General features: G+C 36.2%; 1 protein-coding gene across 1 annotated transcript in view; it reads left to right on the top strand.

The window, feature by feature from the left end:
- Positions 1-9,267: 9,267 nt before the first annotated feature.
- Positions 9,268-22,503, top strand: part of GPM6A (glycoprotein M6A) — a 57,261-nt gene continuing 44,025 nt past the window's right edge. The window contains exons 1-2 of the mRNA XM_008708892.2: positions 9,268-9,436; positions 19,711-19,903. Of these exons, the coding sequence (XP_008707114.1) occupies positions 9,268-9,436; positions 19,711-19,903 (362 nt within the window). The remainder of the gene's footprint in view (positions 9,437-19,710; positions 19,904-22,503) is intronic.

Below are 22,503 nucleotides of genomic sequence, written 5' to 3'. Positions count from 1 at the left end.
GAAGGGAGAGGGACAGAGAGAAACTCAAGCAGACTCCCTGCCTGATGTGGGGCTTGATCTCAGGACCCTGAGATCATGACCTGAGCCAAAATCAAGAGTTGGACACTCAAACGACTGAGCCACCCAGGTGCCCCTTTATTAATAACTTTTTAAGAAAAAACAATTACTTCAAGTTTTTGCTAGTCTATTAGGATTTCTTTGTCAGAACCGTTCACTGCATTATTTATAAACACCTGTATTCACTGTAATAATCTGAGTGGATCTTCCCTAGTAGCAAAACATGTAGAGCTACAAAGTTTAAATATCAGGTATTTGTAAAAACTGTCTTAGAGTTTCCTCTCCTATTATCAAATAAGGTTACATTTTATAATGCTTTTAAATAAAATTATACACTTAATTGTTTCTTATATTTTAAGTGTAATAGCAAATATTTGAAAACTAAGAAAATTTACTACTCTAATACAATTTTAAATCTTGCTCTTTGAAAGGTGCCTAAAATTCAAAACTTTGTACTCTACTAAAGTGTTACCCATTGCCTGTATAGAATCAGATAGGCGAACAAGTGGCAAAAATGGACCATGGTAACTTCATCGAACCTCTTCATCCTCCCAAAAGCTTCCCAGAGAAGGGCAATTCAAGGAGCCATGGATGCTTCTTGAAAAGAGGTCATGAATAGACACGAAGGGTAGGCCAATATTCCGAGCTCCAGAGGCATTTTCTCCCCATGTGCCCCTGCATGTGGCTATGGGCCTGCCAAAACCCTTCTTGTCACTTGATACTGGGTCATAACGGGGTTAAAACTTTCCAGAGTAATAAAAATACTCCCATTTCTTCCCATGTCCAAATACATGGTTAATGATTTACTGAATATTGGAGAAGGAAAATCAAACCTACTGAATTTTTAAAAAGATTTTTGAAAAACATTTTATAAGCAGAAAGGGACCTTAGAGACCCATTCAGTCCACTGCCACCTGTGACCTGTGGCAGAACTCACTCAGCAGCCACGTCTCTGGATCCCTGCTCAGAGCTCTTTGCTGTTGAATATTAAGTAGTGGAGCTGCTCTTGTCTACCACAGAGTAATTTAGAATGTGTGTTTGGAATTCATTGTTCTAGATAGTAAATATATCGGCACCATTTTGTATGGACAAATACAGTGTTTATGGCTACAAGGAGACTTTTATTTTGTTTCCTTTTTTCCTAAACAATCAGGAGAAATATTCCATGCAGTGGGGCTAAATATCTAGGCCTTATGCTTACTTCTGTTTGTTGAAATAGCTGCCATATTGATCAGATTGGTGGCTGAAGTAATTGGAGAATGGAATCGCTGTGGATGGAATGCGTAAAAAATCTCTAAATAATAATATAGTTTTACTTTCTGGGAGTTTTGTCAGGGTTCTTATGTTTCTGTGGAAAGCCAGGATCCACTCAAATGGCCATGCCTTCTTTCCTTTGCAGTTTTTAACATGAGGCTATTTATTTTCTGGCTATGGATTTGATTGTGAGCTTTTGAACTTTAATTTACATTTTGACTAGCAATATATATTGAATATAGTTTTTATTGCTAAATAAAAGAAGTGTATCACTTCCAAATACACTGGAACGTGGGATATTGGATATCAACGCTGCATATTTTAAGCAACTTCTTTTGTTATCTTCCCTGTTGACTGTGAATTCTAGGTTTTAACTTCCTAATGGTAGGCACAGGTTTTTATGCGTATAAAAGATAATATTCATTTAACAACTGTTAACCGAACATCAACTGTGTATGAATTTACACTCCAACGAAAGAGACAGATAAACAACAGATAATACGAGTACATTTTATCTGATGTTCGAGGTTCATAAGTGATATGGAAACAAGAGAAAGCAGAGCAGAGTAAAGGGAATCTCAAGTCTACATTTATGAATACGTGGAGAACAGGATACAATTTGTGAAGTGGATAGTCAGAATAAAATGTGAGCAAAAACTTGAAAGACACGAAGAAGTTAGTTCGGGTGCTGAGGGAAGCATGTTTGCAGCAGAGAGCAGAGCCACTAGGAATGCCCAAGTGTGAGTTCCACAGCAAAGAGAAGGTGGCAGAGGGAGGGAGGAGCAAAGGAGAAGGTGAGGTCAGAGGGCTGACAAAAGAGAACTTCAGGCAGGGTTTTGAAAACCATTGTTAGGATTTTGGCTTTAGTCCAAAGGCAATGAAGAGCTATAGCAGGTTTTGAGCAGAGCACCCACCCCCAGGGCCTTGTCTGGCTCTGTTCGCATCTGACCCCCCAACCAGCTCAGTTCTCATGTCGCTGCATTTGTACTATTAATAAGTGGCATATAGAATGCACAGTACATTTTTTAATATGATTTGTTTTTCAGTATTAGAGTTCCAGATTATTGGTGTTAACATCTGGACTCATAGGTAGACATTCTGTTAGTTTATTTTTTTATTTTTTTTTAAATAGGGACTACATGTGTAACTATTATTTGTCCGGTAATATTCAATGTTTAGTAGTTTCATAAATCTTTTTAAATGACAAGAATAGCTCCCTTTATTATTTTACATTTTAAAAGCAACCCAACTATTACATGAACGGTCCATATTTTCTCTCTCTTTTTTTAAGTTTTCATTTTAATTCCAGTAGGTTAACATAGAGAGATATATTAGTTTCAGGGGTACAATATAGTGATTCAACCATTCCATACATCACCCGATGGTCATCATATTTTCTCTTAATTTAGGTCATAAATGATTAAAATACAATAAGTCTGCCAGTTCAAATTCTGGAACACTTTGGTAAAAATACAGTATTCTAGCCAAACTCCTCCAGAAACATCTCTTTTGCTTTCCCTTTAGTACCTCAGCATTTGTTAAATTTTCAAGCAGATAGGCCTCCTGGCTAGTCTTACCTAGTTTAAAAGCCAAATATGAGGTTGAAATGGGAGTCATGGGAATGCTGAGAAAAGAGGAAGAATCCACACAGATGATGGCTTTATTTCCATGAAACATTTGTCTTGATCAAACATAAATAGTGTCTGAGTACCCCCTGGACATTTGCTTCTTCGTCATGAGATATCTGGTCAAGGCCACTTTGTAGCCCAATTCACCTGTATTTTCCTCATTCCATTCTGGTTGTAAAATACTTCGGGTCTTGTGATTTCTTAAATGAAAGGAAAATAGTCTTAGAGTTATATATCATCTTTGCATAACTCAACAGCAGAAAGGCTAGGTATTGTTTAGAATCTCATTATATTAGAGTAAACCAATACAGTTACTGTAAGCATCTTCTTCCAGAATATTATCTGCAAACAATGATAGGGTTTTTAAAATACTGTAATTTTAACAGTAGAAAACAACTTTTACATATTATACATTATGCATAATATAATTTTATAAATTATGGTGTGGAATTTGGTCACATTTCTAAAGAAAATAGAAAAAAATATCATACCACTGGAATATATTGTTCACTGTCATTCATTAAAACAATTTTGAATGTCTCACCCTAATTACTTTCTCTCACTTCCAAGTTCAGTCTTAGCATGAACATTGTTAGATGCTTTAGAAAGAAATAATTCTTTCAATTTTCTAAATTTGATCATATATTACCTGTTGAAGCTGCCTGAAGTGTCAACAGTGTTCATCGTGAATACAAAACACTGTCTTCCATGTTTAAATCCCAAACAGTGTGTTTATTTAGCAAGCAATATTTTTAAGAATAGCTAACCTAGGACTTTCCAATGACTTGAGAAAACCATTAAACTAATGAGTTTATACAGCACTTGAAGGATAATAAAACCAATCCTATAGCCTGTAAAACCTCCCCATGGAGCTTCTTAATTTCAATTTTTTTTTTTTTTTAAGAGAGAGAGGACAGGGAAAGGTAGAGAGAGACTCTTTAGCAAACTCCACGCCCCGCATGGAGCTGGACACGGGGCTCAGTCTCAAGACCCTGAGATCAGGACCTGAGCTGAAATCAAGGGTCAGATGCTTAACTGACTGAGCCACCTAGGCACCCCTTAAAAAAAGAAAAAAACTAGACACTAGAAAAGTTTAAGGAACTGCTACTTATTGGGGAAAAAAGGCCAGAAATATAGCACAGTTCTGTTAATGACTTTCTGCAAGGTCTTTCCATCACACCTCAGTGATGACCAGTCATGGCCAAGGACAGAAATTGCTATTTTTTCTTTATAGTAGGAGCTATATTCCTAAGGTGTCCTTGGGTTTAGCTCCATCTTTTGATTCTGCTGCAATGACTCCAGTATATTTTTTTCCAATATATGAGTTGACAACATGTTGAAGTTGAAGCATAGACATTTTGATGGGTGACGTTGACTCACATAGATCCTGATGCAATGAGACACAGCAGCAGACAGAGAAAGAAGATAGGTCCTTGTTGCTCCATGCCTGCTGTGTTCATGAGCCAGACTCTGTATGACATGCTGCATGTATAAAGATACATAAATCCTAACCCTTCATTTCAGAGGCTTATTCTCAAAGCACATACACACCACAGTACAGGAACACTGCATCCAAGCGTAGAGTCTGTACTTCAGATTATAAAAATCTACTGTTTTGTTTAATGTAGCTGCCATTTCCGTTTTCCATGGGCATTCTGCTGCTGCTTTTGCAGAAATGCTTACTTTTACTTCACAGCCGCTAGAGGTGACTGGCAGGAACTGAAAATGAGCTTTGTGTGTATTCATAAAATTCTGGGGATTAGTAATGTGAAAGAAGAAGATTTATGTCAAATGCAGGTTTTCATACATCGGCAGAGCTCTCTTAAAGACGCGCCCTGTGGTGAGCAGAGTACAAAAACAGCTGAAAGGCATATTAGGTTCTCACATGTTCACTGGCTTCTTTGTAGCCCCCTTATCTCTCTCTAAACCTTTGTTTTTTAACCACCACTGTCTAGGAGTCACATGGGATACGATCAAAAGAAGCAAAGGACATTAAGTATTTGGGATATGGGACAAATTAGTAGGGAGTGAAAATCACTGTAATAAAAACACAGTGCATCTTTATTTTGTGATCTCGCTGCTCATTCCAATTGTAATAAAAGCCACAAAATGACAGACTTATGCATGGCTCAAATAAAATCAACATTGCCTTCACAACATTTAAAAAGATTTATTAGAGACTGAACTAACACTTGCCTGTCCTTTAGGGAGCGGAGCATATAACAATAGCTCCTCTGATGAGAAGGACAGGGACAGAAAGGAAAACTATTGTTCTGTTGATTTAAGAATATATTTTAGCTTTTTAAAGACTCTGGTGCTTGACAAAAGATAGTGCTTACAGAAATGACATTTCTATTTCGAAATGCCACCATTTTGCCTATTTCCAAATATACATCAGACTATTCAGATGCCCCTAACAGTACTTTCAGACCGCAGAAGAGACTTTTCCTTCTAATATATTGTGACAATTTGTTTGTGACTAATTGTGAAGAAATAACAGTTATGCGCCCATTTTGAAAATTCTGCTGATGTTCATGATAAAACAGCATAATGTGATTTTTCTGAAGGTGATTTGTTTTTCTCTATTCATATATATTTTGAAATAACATTTTGATTTAGGAAATGTTCTTCAAAATATTCTTATCATTTTGGTGTTTCAGAACATGGCTTTAAATTTTGCCTTCTGCCAAATTTTTATTGACTGTAGTAACTATGAAACAGAAAATTTTAATATCTGCCTTTCTGAAAAAAAAATCATCTTTAAGTTGAGAACAAATGTGTAAATCCTAAAATACCAGATTGCTGTAAAAACCTATCATTATGTTTAGAGAAATATGGTTTTATCTGCAAATGTCATAGTGAATTTCCATGAACTCAATTAAACAAGTAAACTTTGAATAAGTAATTCATGCTGCCTTTTAAAAGACAATTTGTATTTTTTTAATTTTCCAAATTATCTTTTACAACTTAAAGTTATAATTAAGAATTATTTTGTGGTTCTTTTAGTCACTAGTTTTTAAAGTTATATTTCTATTTTTAAGAATGTGTTCAAATTCCTTAATTTTATTTTAAATATACTTCAATTCTATTTTAATGGTAGGCATTTGATCATGTACTATGAGTGTGCTAGTTGATGATTCTCTTTGCTTTTTTACTGGAATTTTGAAGAAAGCTGTGATCAATATTTTTTTTTTAGTGTCATATGTTTTAAATACTGACTAGTAGATTTTTTATTTTAATAATGTAAACGTTATTCTTTTTTCAAGGTTAGTTTTAAAAGTTAATTTGTTCTTTTATTTTTAAAGTAACAGTATAATAAAAGAGATCAAGATAATATGTGCTGACCATATTTGAATTTTGCATAAGGTTCAGAAATAATTCATTGTTCCCCTTTAAAAGCCTAATAAATTCATTTAACTAAGGAAAAAACTTACATTGCATATAAACACTAATTTTATTTTGTAAAAATCCACAGAATATCTGGAATAATAGCATAAGCAAAATATTGCTGGTTTTGAAGTTGTTAATATGGTTATAAAAAATTTCGCAGTGATTATTAGGTTCAAAGCATCTTAAAATTGCCTTGGTGTTGAGGTTCAAAGATAGCACCATATCGAGATACATGATCTGGGATCCAAACTGCTATGCTTAATTGGCACAATTTTACAAAGTCTTATATGTTATTTAATATTAAAAATATAACCTCATAATGCCATATTGCTTCATCTGTAACACATAATGCCTGTTTGAAAACAGAATGCCTTATTACACTGAAAATCCTTGGCAATTGTCGTAGCTCCTTTGTGATATGCAGGAGATACTTAAAAATTTTTTTATAATACTTAGTTCACCGTATTAGCCAAGAATAAAACACACAGCCTAAATGTGTAATTCACGTGAAGGTGAAGTATTTTTATGTAAAGCAGCCTATCCCCACTGATCCTACAGGACCCATTTTATCACCAGTTTTTCCTTTCTTTCTAGTTTTCTTGGAAAGGATGTCTATCCTAAAGACTAATGATTAATTTTTAAAACTTTATTGCTCATCTATATGTAATATATGGAAATGAGAGTTAATAGCAGTGCTACTGTGCTATAGTATAAAATTCCACTGAATTCAAGTGTTGACAATCTGTGCAGTCTCATCATTAGTGACCATCAGTAAGTACCGATGCAGAAAAATGCACAGTTAAGAAGTAAATGTCTGTTAATAAATGTTGAGCTTTAAGTTATGCTATGATTAAGGAATTCTGCCTTATTATTAATGAATACACAATTTCCACTAGGCTTTTCTTGTATCGAAAGTAGGATCCTCTTTCATGAGTCATAAAGGGGATTCTCTGTAAGGAAACGATGTGGACTGTGAGAGGGAAGGAGCATTAGAGGATCAGTCAAAGCAGAAGGAACAGCATGAGTGCAAAGGCTCATCTTCAGGAATTGAAAGCTGGCCAGTGGAGCCAGTGCGGGGGCCGGGGTGGGGGGGGGGCACGTGGAGAGTGGGGGTAAGGATGCGGGAGAGATCACGAGCAGCACTCTAGTGTGTAAGGAAAGCATGAGAACTGTAGTGGTGGAGAAACACAAAGGAAAGTCAAAGAGGGATTTCAAGGTGGAGAGTGACACACTTTCATTTATGTTTTGAAATATTTCCTCCAGATTTTGAATTAATGATATGTGAGGCAAGATAAGGAATAGACCCATCTAGGAAAGTGTAACTGTTTCAAAGAAAATATATCTTAGTGGGAAAAATGTATCTTAGGCACCATATTATTTTGGAGCAATACTAAAAAAGTGATTTGCAAAATTATATAACATTCTTTTGAACAGCAGTAAATAACTTGTGATGAATCAGTTTTTTAAAAAATACTATCCTCTTTTCCTAAATTTGCTTGCTTAAGAGGCCGGTGACTTTGACTTTTATTTTCAATGTCATCGTCAGCTTTTTCGGCTGGGAATTTAATAGTTCTGTAGCTCTTGGGGTCTTCTGTGAACTCTTTCTGTATTGCTTTTGGTGTAGAAGTATGTGTTTTTATTTTGTCTGGTGGAGGGTCATATCGATAATCCTCAGTATGGTGTAATTATCAGAGCAGAATTTTAGAGACAGACATATTAGTTTAAGTGCAAGCATTGCCAGGTATGGAGCTGTATGCTATTGTATGATGAGTAACCTAATCCCAGTTTTTTCTTCCACAAAATTAAAAGAATCCGTTACAAGAAGGCTTTTGAATTATCTCCCCCAGCAAACCTGCATAAACGTTCTTTATGTGTTACATAGAAAGAAAAATAAGCTGATTAAAAACAAGAGGTGTGAGACCAAAAAAAACTAAAAGTAGTGTTGTAACCAATATCCATTCCCCAAATTTGTCCCAAAGTAGGAAATTTTCATGATTCTGACATTTGCTACAGGGTAGACATGGTGGAAAGTGTGAGGCAAATGATCTCTTTTTAACCTGTCAACCCTAGTTGACAGATTTTCCAATTAATTCATTTATTCAGCAAATACTAATTGAACACCCACCATGAGGCACATATTATTGTAGGAATGAGGCATATAAAAATGAACAAAACCTGGAAATCTTTGAACTTAAAGTTTTCGCATTTTGGTGTAGAGAGTCAAAAAACAAAGTCAGCAACGGAGATAAACAATAGGTTGGGTGTTGATGAGTGTCATGGAGGAAAACAAAGCAGTCCTTGGGGTAGGGAGTTCAGTTTTAAACTGGATAACCTTGTGGCCAATTAAAGATGGTTGCAGGCTGTTTACCACTCCCTCCATCCAGAGTTGGAATCCACTTCTCAATCTCCAAGAATCTGAGCTGTCGGTGATTGCTTTGAGAGTAAAATATGGCAAAAATGATTCTCTGCCATTTCTGGGCTCAGCCTTGAAGAAGATTGGAAACTTCTGCTTTCTGTGTCTTGAAGCTATTGCTTTGATAGAAGCCATCCATTATGTCCTCGCCATGCTGTGAGACAGCTCTAATTGCCACTTAGAGAGGCCACTGGAAATGAGATATTCCTAGGGAGTCATTGACTGTTCCAGGCATGCTAGCGGGGCACCATACATGCAAGCAGAGAAACCATCTTGGACATCAGCTTACTCAAGCTTTCAGAAAACTTCCAGTACCATCCACATTCTGGCTGCAATTGCTTAAATTATCCCAAATGAAAACTGTCCATTTGAGTCCAATAACCCCATGAAAACTGTGAGAAGTTATAATACATTGTTATTTTAGGTTAATGCATTTTGGGGATGGCTCATTAGGCACCAATGGGTAACCCAAAAAACAAACAAGCAACATTTTGAACAAATTTGAAAGTTGTTAGGAAACCAGGAATGTCGATATTTATGGTAATTGGTCGATTCATTACAGGGGAAGATGAGGGGTTTAACTGGATCTCCAAACATCATCTGAACAAGATCTACAAAAACCTCACAGGTGCCTGGAACTCAGAGAAGTTTGATGCTCCACTTCTTTTCCCTCTGGGGATTGCTCTGATGGCACGTGAGAAATAGGTCTCCACCTGATTGCTCTCTCACCCTCTGGGCTTATTTATCACAGTGAGAGGGTATGGCTCTAATCATTATTGAAGCAATTAACTTTCCTGCTTGGGAAATATGTTTAATTAATCAAAACACTTTTGCTAAGTCATGTTGACCAGTACAGAATGTTCTGTAATCAGCGATATAGTCTTTTTTAAAACAATCTGAATCATAAATGTTAATATTATAAAAATTTCCATAATAAAATATTTTAGAAAGAAACATGTCATTATTCTTCTGGGAAGTCCATACTACATAGGCTTTCACATGTTTTTCAGGATTGACCCTCAATAATCATTTGTAAAATTGCCTGTATGTAGTCATACCTCCCTCATCGGGTTGCTGTGGAGATCACACAGTCAATACCTTAAAGTCTTGGCACTATTTCTGATGCATTGGAACCACTCAAAAAATGCTTATCAATGTCATTTAGTTATAAACTGCATCCTTTGTTTAATAATCTGTTCAAAATTCTTAGAGCAAATCCTTCTTAATCCCTGTATTACATGTGTATCCATGCCACTATCAACTCATCTCAAAACATGTTAGGCATGTAATATGATTTTATACAATTCTGCATGGCTTCTATATGCGGCTACATCTGTCCATCAGAATCAACTGAAGCACTTGATAAAAATGAAGTTTTCAAGGGAGGGGATTATGGGATCTCTATTTTTGACAAAAGCCCTGGTGGTTTTGGTATCCAGCCACTAAATTAGGAGGGGAAAAAGAAAATCTCTGAAACCTGTATATTCTTTTCCTCTATAAAGATGCTCTTTTTAAAATTGGGAACTGATTTAAGTACAGATATGCATCAATGACTAAAATATTTAACTTCAAATCCTGTCATTTTCATTTGCTATCTTGATAATTTGTCCTGAAGTATTCAAATGCTTCTCTTAACTCTGTACTTTGTTAGGCCAGCAATATATTTAAATGAAGCTTTAATTAAATTTCAATAATATTTGGGGATTTTGTGGGCTATATTCTAGAATGCTTTAAAAATATAGATGATCCTGTCATTAATTAAAGGGTTCATGAAAGTCTGTCTGCTATAAACTTTACAGTGTAAAGCATTCTCGAGAAGCATAATTTTGAGCTTCTATGTTATTAGATAAGATAGGCAAGCCAGGCTGTGATCCTGGCTGCTCTGATTGGACACTCAAGATATCACAATACTAGCTACTTAGAAAGAATATTTTTGGAAAAGTTTCTGAAAAAGTACTAGAAATTTTTAATTTTATTTCTCATTAGTATGGAGCCTCAAAAAGAGTAAAGACCATATTTTACTGGTCACTCGTGCACACTCAGTGTACAAAACTAGTAAGTGCTCAGAAAACATTCAGTGTATATTGACAGAGTGATTCAGTGCCTATGCTGCTAATAAGCCATAGAAAAAAAAGGGGTGAATTTGTGAAATAAACTTAGTACAGGCAAGTCATGATGTAATGGTGACTGTACTATTTCTGTCCAAGGGACATATTTCCTTGCATAATAGGATAGGAGAAAGTCAGGTTGGCTCCATGCCACTAACATCTCCACAGACGCTTAAGGATCCTAAAGCTAAATTGAATTGTTACACATTTTCAGCACCAGTCCTGTGAAAAATCATTTGCTTTAACTTTAGCAGTGTGATAATTTCACATTTCCCTTGCATGTTGATGACTTGTCTAAGACCCTTATTGCCATAACTAGAAGAGCTCTCTTGGCCACATGACCCAGCCTCAGCCTCTCTACTCTTTGGTATCGGCATGGCTGCGAGGCAAGCAGTAGGTTGTGGGGAGATAAGGACTCCACAAAGGGAGTCATTCCAGAGAGGAAAGTACTATCAATCTGGAGACTCACCTTCTTCAATTCTAGGAAACTGCTTTAGAGTGTCTGATAATTTGTTAATCTTCATTTTCTCTGTTTTTCACGGTGGACCTCATATTTGGATGTGGATATTGGACTTCCTTATCTGATCTTCTAAGCTGCCCACCAGCAGTATGATAGACTAAATGACATGAAAAGCTTTGCTGTTGCAAAACAATTAAAACGATGGAATTAATATGTGTATGGACTTAAAATAGACACTCAAAATATAGACGGAATCAAAATATATTTACCCATATTTGTATGCATTGGTATTCTGGCAAGAGAGTAACCAGAATCCTCAGTGGCCGAAAAAAAAGTAAAAGTAGTTCAGAGGGATAAGCAAGATAGCTTTGAAGCCACGAGAAAATCTCTGGGGTCATTTTCATATTCCTGGTCTCCTTGACTGTACATGTGGTAGCTGGGTAGCCGTGGTTAGGAAACAGAGCCTGAGTTTTACCCAAGGCATGGAGTCAACTTGGAATACATAGTAAAAAACCAGGATGCTAAAAGGCACTAGTAGAAGGCTAAACCAATAAAACCAAAATGAAACAAAACAAAAAATAAACATAACAACAATAATGACAAATATTCTCTGTAGGATAGAAAAGAATATTACCTGTCTTTTACCTTGCATGGGTTGGGAGGGGGAAGTCCCTCACAATTTGATCCCACAAGCCAATTCTCTTATGCATTTGTGACCTTAATTTCTGCTACCTTAGAGAGACTAGAAAAAACCAAGTTTAAGATTTAATTTAAAGGAAGTACCATAAATTTCAAAAGCTGGCTATCCTGCACCTCATGTTTTCTAAAAATGATGCACTTAGGGACCCCTGGGTGGCTCAGTCATTAAGCATCTGCCTTAGGCTCAGGGCGTGATCTTAGGGTCCTGGGATCAAGCCCCACATTAGGCTCCTCCCCTGGGAGCCTGCTTCTTCCTCTCCCACGCCCCCTGCCTGTGTTCCGTCTCTCGCTGGCTGTCTCTCTTTCTGTCAAATAAATAAATAAAATCTTTAAAAAATAAAATAAAATAAATAAAAATGATGCAATTAAGGCACAAACAAATAATGAACCAAAAAATAGAAAAACCTCACATATTTGGGAATTAAAACAAAAAAAACAGAGAAAACAAATATATAAATAAATTTTGTATCAAAAAGAAATCACAGTAGGCTTTAGAAAAGTCTTACAACTGAAAAATAATGAAAGGATCACATATTAGAACTTGTGAAATTCACTCAAGTAAAATTAGAAGGGACTTCACATCCTTATATATTTTTATTAGAAAAGAAAGACTAAAAATTAATGAGCCCAGCAACCATCTCAAGACATTATGAAACATACAGCAAAATACATCCCAATAAAGTAAAATTAAAGAAATAATTTCAAAACACATGAATGAAACATGAAATAATCATGCAAAATAGGTTATTTGAAAAGAATAATAATATTGAAAAATCATTGGCATTTTATTATGGTAGTTCTTAGTACTATTTGCTAAGTATTTAGGGTTCTCTGTCTTGTGCAAACATGGTAGAATCGTACTTTGTGTTCTTTGCGTTTGGGAGGGAAGCATGTTGACTCTTTTCAGCCATTGGACTGTGAGTAGAATTGGCACCTATCACTTGCAGCTCAGAGTATTTAACTGTCAAAGTGAGACTTTCCTGATGTTTCTTATTCCAAGGTTATGACTGGCAGTGTTGCAGATGATGTCTCCTTTTTCAGCCTGAGTTTCTGAATGGGCTATCATGGGGAGAGAGCCCCACTACTAACTTGGGTTGGAAATATTATAGCCTAATGGAAAGATAAAATGTGATGTTTTAAATTACTGAAAATGTTTTTTTTTTAATTTTTGTAGCAAACATAGAACATAAAACATAGGCATCCTGACTGATGCACTTTAAGAATAGAGAAAGAAAGAGAGAAACAAGAAGAGAGACAAAGGTGGGGAGGTGGTGGGGGGATGGAGGAATGGAGGGATGAAGAAACGAAGGAAGGAAGGACATTGAAATCATGAGAGAAAACAAAGGAAATATGAGCAGATGATGAACAAATTAAAAATACTGTAAAACAGAATTACATACAACTTGATCATAGATTTTAAATATTATATTAAGTTTACAAATGCCTATAAAAATTGAACTTAGTAAACAGACTTACAAAGAAATAGAAAACTTGATTAGGTCTGTAACAATTAGCAAATTAGATCAGTAGTTAAAATTCTTCCCACAAAGTACACGAGTGGCCTGAATGGTTTTACTGACTAGTTCTACCAAATATTTGTGGTGTAGCTAAAGCTGACGCAAACAGCCCCACAATCCTAGGGTGTGGAAAAAGGAGGTCAGTCACATTACAAGGCTAGTATAAACGTGCTTCCAAAACAAGAAAGCAAAAATTAGATGTCGGTCCCATTCAGTGACATTCATTAACATAGATATCCCTATCCTCACCCACTATACTTTCAGCCTCATTTTATATTCCTTTGTTTTAACTTCAGTCTACTTTACCACCGGTGGCTTCTTAAATTTTCCTCAGATACTCTAGTCACACACCTGCCTCAGGACATTAGCGTTTACTTTTCCTGTTTGAAACCCTCTTCTCCCACAGACCTTCCTGGACAGCTCCTTTCTCTCCTTCAGGTCTTTTTTAAAAATGTCATCTGGGTTATTCCTTTCTTGAAAAAACTGAAATCATTATTCCAATATTCCCTATGCTTCTTCCCTGTTTTGGTTTTTCCTTCTGCACTTTTCACAATCTCACATTACTTCTGCATCTTGCTTATTGTCTGTCTTCCACCTCTAGAAAGAGAGCAGAGCTTTTTGTTTACTTACTTACTTCCACAGCTCCGGCAATTAGCATACTGCCTGGCACCTGGTGAGGACTCAGGAACTATCTGCGGAAGAATTGATAAATGCAAAAGTATTGAACAAAATGTTAGCATGACGACTTCAGCAATGTATGAAAAATACAGTATGACTCAGTTGGATTTTTCTCAGGAATGCTAGTTTAAATTAGAAAAACTTATTGAAATGGCAGATAAAAAGAAACAACAAAATTATTTCAACAGATGGGGAAAAGCATGTTACGGAATTCAAAATTAAAGAGACCTCTTTAACCAATAAACCAACAGCAGCCATCACACTTAATGGTAAAACATAGCAAGTGTTTTCTTTATTATCAGGAACAAGAAAAGGTGCCCTTTTCTCATGGTCTCCACTCTTCTCATTGCATTTTACCTGACAGAATAAGCCAATAGAAAGATAAATGCAAGGTACAAATAATGAAAAGAAAGAAAGCTCAAAATTTTCACAGATAATATGATTATCAACAAATTCAGAGTAATTCACAGAATCAAAATAATTCAGAAGATCATCAAAAGAATTTGGCAAAATTTCTAGATACAAAATCAGTATATAAATACGAGTCAGAATCCCAATTAGTTACATTGTGAAATCAGACAAACTGTTTCTGAAATTTACATGGTAATATAGAAGAGCCACTAATAGCATGATGCATGTGAGGAAGATGAACAAATTGGGGGAATTGTCTCCACCACGAATCAAAACATATTGTAAGGCAGTGTGACATTGGCCCAGAGACAGACCAGGACACTGATGGAGCAGAATAGACAGCCCCCAAATACACCCAAACCTCTCGGGGTACTTGGTGATGACCGAGTATTCAGTAGAGAAAGCATCAACTCATTGGTAAATGGTGCTAGGAAATATTTATCAATGAATAAACTGTCAGTCTCATTTGTCGGTCTCTTTTCCAGAATCTGTCACTGTGTTGCTAGCCTCTCTTCTCCGTTGCTTATTTTCCAGGCTCTTTTCCTTGTTGGTTTACATTCTTTCCCCTTGACTTATCTTGGTGCACTTTGTTGAATGAGCAAAGGCAAAGGCTTGTGTTTACTTCACGATGTTTAAATGGGAGTAAATTAATCATGTATCCCCTCTTTCTAAAAAATATAGAGTATGTCAAGAACTCCTGGGCCATTGTTGTTGTTGTTGTTGTTGTTGTTGTTGTTGTTGTTGTTTTTAATTTTTGTATTAGGGCAAGTCAGGGTATAACCCCACTAAATATCGGACAAATGCTAATGTTTCAGACTGTATTGAAAAGAAAGTCTTGTAATTCCTTTGATTTTTTTTTTTTGTATGAAAGTAAAGGCATAGTGTTAATTCATTTGAGAAAATACAACTAGGAATGGATACGTATGAGTGCTTCTCTGTGTCTGCACGTAGTGTCTCCTGGATAGCATGTAAATTCCACGTTCAGTATTTGAACCAGCAGCTTTACCTGACAACCAGTGGCCTATTCTCATCTCATCTAGCCTTGAAAGTGTTTTCTGTGCAAAGGAGTCTTTATTGTTTTTATAGAGATTTTCTCAAGAAATTTATTTTCTCCAGTGCCAACACTCCGCTTACGACGCTTTCACCGAGAATCATTAAATGGAGTGGTTTCTCATTTTGAGGTGCAGTAAAAACGTGGTGGTGGGTGGCAGTTGAATCCTCAGCCTTAAAGGATGATTGTTGGGAGCATGTCCTGGGCCCCAGAGCATGGTTGCCATGGTGATTCTGAGGCTCTGCCAAGGCTGTTTCTCACTGTGGGTGGAAAGAAGCCCCCCTGCCAGCAACTATGTGGGATTCTGGCAGCTGGAGAGAAGGCTGAAATGATGCGCTCCTTCCCCAAATGGGAGTTCTGAGAGTCTTCTTTTAAATCTAATAGGCAACTCAGGCCCTGTGGAAGAGTGGGGGTAATTAGGATCTAGCCCATTACAAGTGCAAAATGTGCATGATAAGATTCTTCAAGTTTCATATTTTGAGTAAAAGCTTTACAGAGGATCAGGACTCCAACTGAAGGAGTCTAGCCTGACTTGGCAGTAAGGGAGGGTTAGAGAAATTTGTATTCGTCGATAAGGTTAATATAATTCTAAGGGATTTAAATGGCAGCATTTAAATAGGGAGTAAAGGAAATATTGCCATTTAATTTGGAGATCTTGAACTCATTCAGAAATGCCTGTTCACTCAGGGTTGTCAATTCGGGTTTACGCAGTATTGAAATTCATCTCATGTTTTTCTGAATTTAAAAGACACTACTATAACTAATCCTATAGACTGTGACACTAATAACTACCACCATTCTCCCTCCCCTGAGATACTATGGAGTCTAAGAAAATAGGCTTGCTTGCATGGGGGTCCTAGTTTTGGTCCATCTAAACCACGATCGAGAAAATGTGAAATAAGTAGAAACTGGCTCTGAATTAGAATTCAAATTAGCAGAATTAAGCAAAAGTCTTCAATGATAGGCTTACCAGTTCTTTGTTCCTGGGCCTCATTTTGATTTTATGTTTGCTTTGTTATAAGCTTTGATAAGACCAAGGAAAGGTAATTCCCACCTATGAATTTAATGTTTTATATCTTTCTTTCTTTATATCTAAACTTCTATTCTGAAGGCTTTTGTTGACTACATTAATCTGGTTTTGACACCTCACTGCCTGCAGAAGAAATCCCACATACCTATATCAAATTCTTCCAGAATAGTAGGGGAGAGAAATCACAAAGGAATTGGATTTGAAATCATAGGGCTGCTTGGGGGCATTCACCAAAATAAGGGTAACTCCTGTTTGGTTTGGTACTAATTTTGTTTTTATTCTTCTTTATTTTAAATAACCAATAAGGTGAAATTTGTACAACATGGAGAAACAAAGGATAGTTCAGAGATTTTTCTGCTATCCTGTTAATCACAACTCAAAACTGTGTTCAATGACATTCAGAGACTACACACTCTGGTCTCATCCATCTGCTAGTGAAATCTCTTCCTATCATATGAAGTGTCAAGCTGTTCTAACCTTTTCTACTTCCCCATATTGCGTGTGTGCGTGCGTGTGTGTGTCGGGGAAGGAATGTTCAAGAAATGATTTCCTGTACTAACAATTTCTGTGGAAGTGAGGACATGTTCAAATTTCTTTCTTTGCCTCTGGGGCAGATGAGGTGAGCCATAATTCTTTCAAGAAGACCAGTTCCAGGGGCGCCTGGGTGGCTCAGTCGTTAAGCGTCTGCCATCAGCTCAGGTCATGATCACAGGGCCTGGGATCGAGTTCCTCATTGGGCTTTCTGCTCGGCAGGAAGCCTGCTTCTCCCTCTTACACTCCCCTTGCTTGTGTTCCCTCTCTCGCTGTCTCTCTGTCAAATAAATAAGTAAAATCTTTACTAAAAAAATAAAAAGACCAGTTCCAATGATCAGTATTAAAATTAGCAGGATAGACCACTCTTCAAATATAAAATTACTTCACAGGAACTTTACAATTATCACATGCATCATATGTCACTATAAACATATATGCATTCTAGGGAAAGTGCACACAGATCTTCCTATGACTTACTTAAGTACAATAAATAACAATCCATTTTCCAATCTCATTTATTGTTTCTGCAGAAAGGAAGAGCCAGTTATGTAGAGAGTTTTTGAGAGGCTTCAGCATTACAAAAGGAGATTCGATCAAGCATTTCCAAAAGGAGAAAAGTAGGAGGAAATCTCTGGAGTAGGATATATGTAGTGGAGAAGGGGGGACACACACAGGTGGATGGAGGGGAAACTGAGATCATCTTAGGAGTTGCTCTGAGCCTGGCAGCCCCTTACTTAAGCTTCCTTTCTTACCAGCAGCTGGTTTGGTATACTCATCAATATGTCTTATTGCAAAACATACACACTTAAACATTTCCAGTTAAGCTCTTAGAAGATATCTAGCAAGTTCTGATACTTATTTATAATATTAACAACCATGGTTTTCTGATGTCAGACTAAAAAGCTATCTTTCAAAAAACTAATGTGACAAAACTTTAAAAAGCAAAAGTGATTCCTGTAGTCAAAGTTTATTTGAAAACCATATTACAACAAAATCATAGTTAATATAGTTAAAGGTATGTCTAGTAATGGTAACCCTGACATTTATTGAGTGGTTACTCCATGGCATGCACTATTTTATGTATTAACTCACTTTTTAATTTAATTATTTAATTTAATTTAATTTAATTTAATAATTTAATTTAACTTCCAGTGTAGTTAACATACAGCGTTATGTTAGTTTTGGGTGTACAATATAGTGATTGAGCAATTCTGTACATTACTCAGTGCTCATGATGACGATTGCACTCTCGTCCCCATCACAACTTCATCCATACCTATCCCCCCTCCCCTCTGGTAACCATCTGTTGTCTAGAGTAAAGAGTCTGTTTTTTGGTTTGTCTCTTTTTTTCCCTTTGTTCATTTGTTTTGTTTCTTAAATTCCACATATGAGTGAAATCGTATGGTATTTGTCTTTCTCTGACTGGCTTACTCCACTTAGCAGTATACTCTCTAGCTTCATCCATGTTGTTGCAAATGGCAAGTTTTCATTCTTCTTATGGCTGAGTAATATTCCATTGTACATATATCTATATGCCACATCTTCTTTATCCGTTCATCCACGATGGACACTTGGGCTGCTTCCACAATTCGGCTATTGTAGATAATGCTGCTATAAACATAGGAGTGCATATATCTTTTGGAATTAGTGTTTTCGTATTCTTTGGGTAAATACACAGTAGTGTGATTACCTATTTAATGCTCACAAGAATGATTTGAGGGGAATTCTTACTGTCACCTTTTACAAACGATGAAATGAAAAGAATAAAGTTGCTGAAAAACACACAGTGGGAGAGTGAGGATTTTACCTGTCCTGGTGTCTCATTTTTCAGCATCTCTCATTTTTTTCAATCACGCCCCACAGCAAGAAGTATATTTCACATTTGAGTCACTGCAAAGATAACATAAATTAGTATCTGAACTCAAAAGCCTCTAAAATAATTTGCTTTACTATATGCAGTGCATTCAGATATTGCCTAGTCTGTTCTCTTTCCCTTCTAAAAACTGCTGAGCAAAGTTCACTAGGGTTCACAATGAATAGGTTTTGACCCACTATTTTAAATATATAGCTAAAGAGAGTTCCATAGAATAAATGTATTTGAAATAAAAACTTAAGCAGATGAAATTTGACAGCAGTAAAGCCAAGACAGAATGATATGCATAGCATGTGGTGAAGATTATTATAGGAAGTCTGGGTCGGGAAGGAAGGGCTTCTGTTGGTCTGGGGGTAGAAGAGGAAGCCTTCAATGGAATTAAATATTCTCTTCTTTGTAAAAGATGGGTTTATAATTAAGAAACTTGATTTCTGTACCCTCTAGGGCAGACTGGATGTGAATGTTGACCTTGAAGTCATCTATAAATGCAAATACAGATTCCTGTAATGTTGACATTTTTTCCAAGAATGAAAATATATTAACGTAATATTAATATAGATGAAGAAAAAATATTAATTCCTAACTGTTTTCTGTTGGTCTTCTGCAGGGTGTTTTGAGTGCTGTATTAAATGCCTGGGAGGCATTCCCTATGCCTCCCTGATTGCCACCATCCTGCTCTATGCTGGGGTTGCCCTGTTCTGTGGCTGTGGCCATGAAGCACTCTCTGGAACTGTCAACATTCTGCAAACCTACTTTGAGATGGCAAGAACCGCTGGAGATACACTCGACGTCTTCACCATGTAAGTCACTCTAGGATAGCTTCTCGTGTGGAGAGTGTATGTTCACATTGCTGTGTGTCGAATAAATAGAGGTCTAGAGTTAAGGGAGGCAATGTTATAGATGAAGAAATAAATACCCTGAGGTTATATACATGACTCAAAAGAACATCGACCTTTACCGTGAATCCAGGACACATAGCAGAAGATCAGAAGCCAACTGAATCTGGACTTAATTTGTGTTTTAATTTAAATGTCAAGTTTTATCAAAAATTCAGTTACCATTAAGTGGAATGCTTGCATTCGTTTGCTCTTCTAATCTGAGGAGAGGCTGTTCTAGTAGAACGGAGCAGAGCATAGAGAACAGGGCCAGGTATAAATGTAGACGCTGCTGCTAATTCTAGGAAAATCACCGAAATTCTATGAGTGCCCTCACCTTTTTAAAATTTTTTTTTAAAGATTTTATTTATTTATTGGACAGAGAGAGACAGCCAGCGAGAGAAGGAACACAAGCAGGGGGAGTGGGAGAGGGAGAAGCAGGCTTCCAGCAGAGGAGCCTGATGTGGGGCTCGATCCCATAACGCCGGGATCACACCCTGAGCCAAAGGCAGACACTTAACGACTGCGCTACCCAGGCGCCCCTAAAAATTTTAATTCAACATTGGGTATGATATCATCTTTCTTTCCCTGCCTCACAGAAGTGATGTGGACTTCCTAAGAAATCTTGGTGAATGGTTTTTATTGACTTCTATTAACAATAAATCATAAGTAATATTGAACAGCTTTCTGTAAACAAGATTTATGCTTAAAATGTACATTTCACTCATAAAATGCAAACTCCCAGGATCGCTAAGCTTCATTATTTTTTATAAAGTAACTCACACATAGTCCGGAAGTAAAGGAGTTTGCTGTTCAAGACTCAGTCCCTTATTGCTTAATATTACAGAAAACAAATGTTTAGTATTGAATTTAGTTCCAAATAAATTCCCGATTCAGATCATTTATTCAGCGATGCAATGCCCACAAAAAGAAAACAGCTTATTTTGATACTATTTGATAATCCCAGCCGGTAGTAGACTTTCGGTTGCATTAGCCACCATAGCATTTATGACCCCTACAACTTCTTGCCTTTATGTCACACTTCTTGATACTATGCAATTATAGTATTTTTCATGTTGCTTTATTTTGTCATTCTAAGTAAATTCAAACCTTCTTAATCTATATAGACTTTTTTTGGAATAAGATGGGTTTAGAGTTACAAATCTTAGTAGTTAATATGGCTGGTGAGAGTGACTCTGCTTTTTACTCTTACAACTCCATCAAAAAAGTTAATGACATTTCTTATTTACCCAGAGCCAGTTCCTACTGAGGTGGTGTAATTACAACCAAGACCCTAATCCAAGACAACACTTGGTCAACCTGGACAACTTTCTAGGTAGAAGACAACATTTCTCCAACTCCAATATCAGAAAATGTATCATATTGCTAAATTTTTAAATAATCCCTCAGCTACAGACAGATTATCTTGAACAAGATATTGCTCACAGATTATATTTATTATTTTATTAATTGAAGTTGCTGATTTCTTTGTAAATGAAAAGAGAAAAAAGGTACACATTTCTATCAAGTAAGAGAGCAAGAATCTCCAACTTTGTGGAGTGGAGAAACTGTACCCCTGGCCAGAGTGCATAGCAAAATTTTAAGGAAAAGGAAATATTTATTTGAAATATTTATGTTTATCTAGAATACATTGGCACTTAAAATTTGGGAAAGATTGGCCAGAAAATAAGAAATATGACAAAGCAGGTGTGTGACACTGAGCACCTCTCCCGACATAGTTATTAAGAGGAGAAAGGAATTGATTACCCACTCATTTAAAAACTGAGATTATTCAAAAACAGTCCCTAACTCTGAAGTGTCAATTTAGAGCTTCATCAATGTCAGTGACTAATGGAGATGAATTAATTGCAAATTTTAAAAATCATAACCTAAAAAAACCAAAGGAATTATATCACTTTCCTCATATTTCCCAATGTAATTTTATTTTGCAAATTAGTTTTGAAAAATTACCATTATCCATTAAACTAAATTCTTTAAGCCCTTAGCAGACAGTTCATCAATTTCCATTACATTAGCTATATAGCATGAATTGATCCTTGAAAGTTTATAAATGATATTCGTCATTTGGAATATGATTGAACTACCTGAAAATGCTTTGGATTATTGCAAGTTAGTTTCCAGACATCCCTAAGAAGATGATTGCAAGGATATATTTTAATGTGATAAAACTGACATTTTCTTTTTAGTTTTATCTCAGCCCACACTGGACAAAATATGTTTTCACTGTGCATTATTTTAAGCTACCACAGATGTCCTTAAAATCTACAGATTCTCCATATTTAAGCTACATCCAAATTGCTAACTTTGGATATAGAATAGAAGTTTGTAAGAAATCATGAGTCTAATAAATGACAAGAGATGATTGTATACATCTATCAGAAACCAATGTCAAGATACTTATTTGACATTTAGACAGCAGACTTTAATATATCACAGAATTCTACTAAAGCTCTGAAGGAGTAGTGTGTGGGGGAGTTCAGAAGAGAAATCAGAGATCATATGCT

Source organism: Ursus maritimus, unplaced genomic scaffold (assembly GCF_017311325.1).
Source record: "Ursus maritimus isolate PB19 unplaced genomic scaffold, ASM1731132v1 scaffold_28, whole genome shotgun sequence".
In the NCBI taxonomy this organism is placed as follows: domain Eukaryota; kingdom Metazoa; phylum Chordata; class Mammalia; order Carnivora; family Ursidae; genus Ursus; species Ursus maritimus.
Note: the sequence above shows the minus strand (reverse complement) of the source record. Positions and strands in the feature narration are given on the sequence as shown.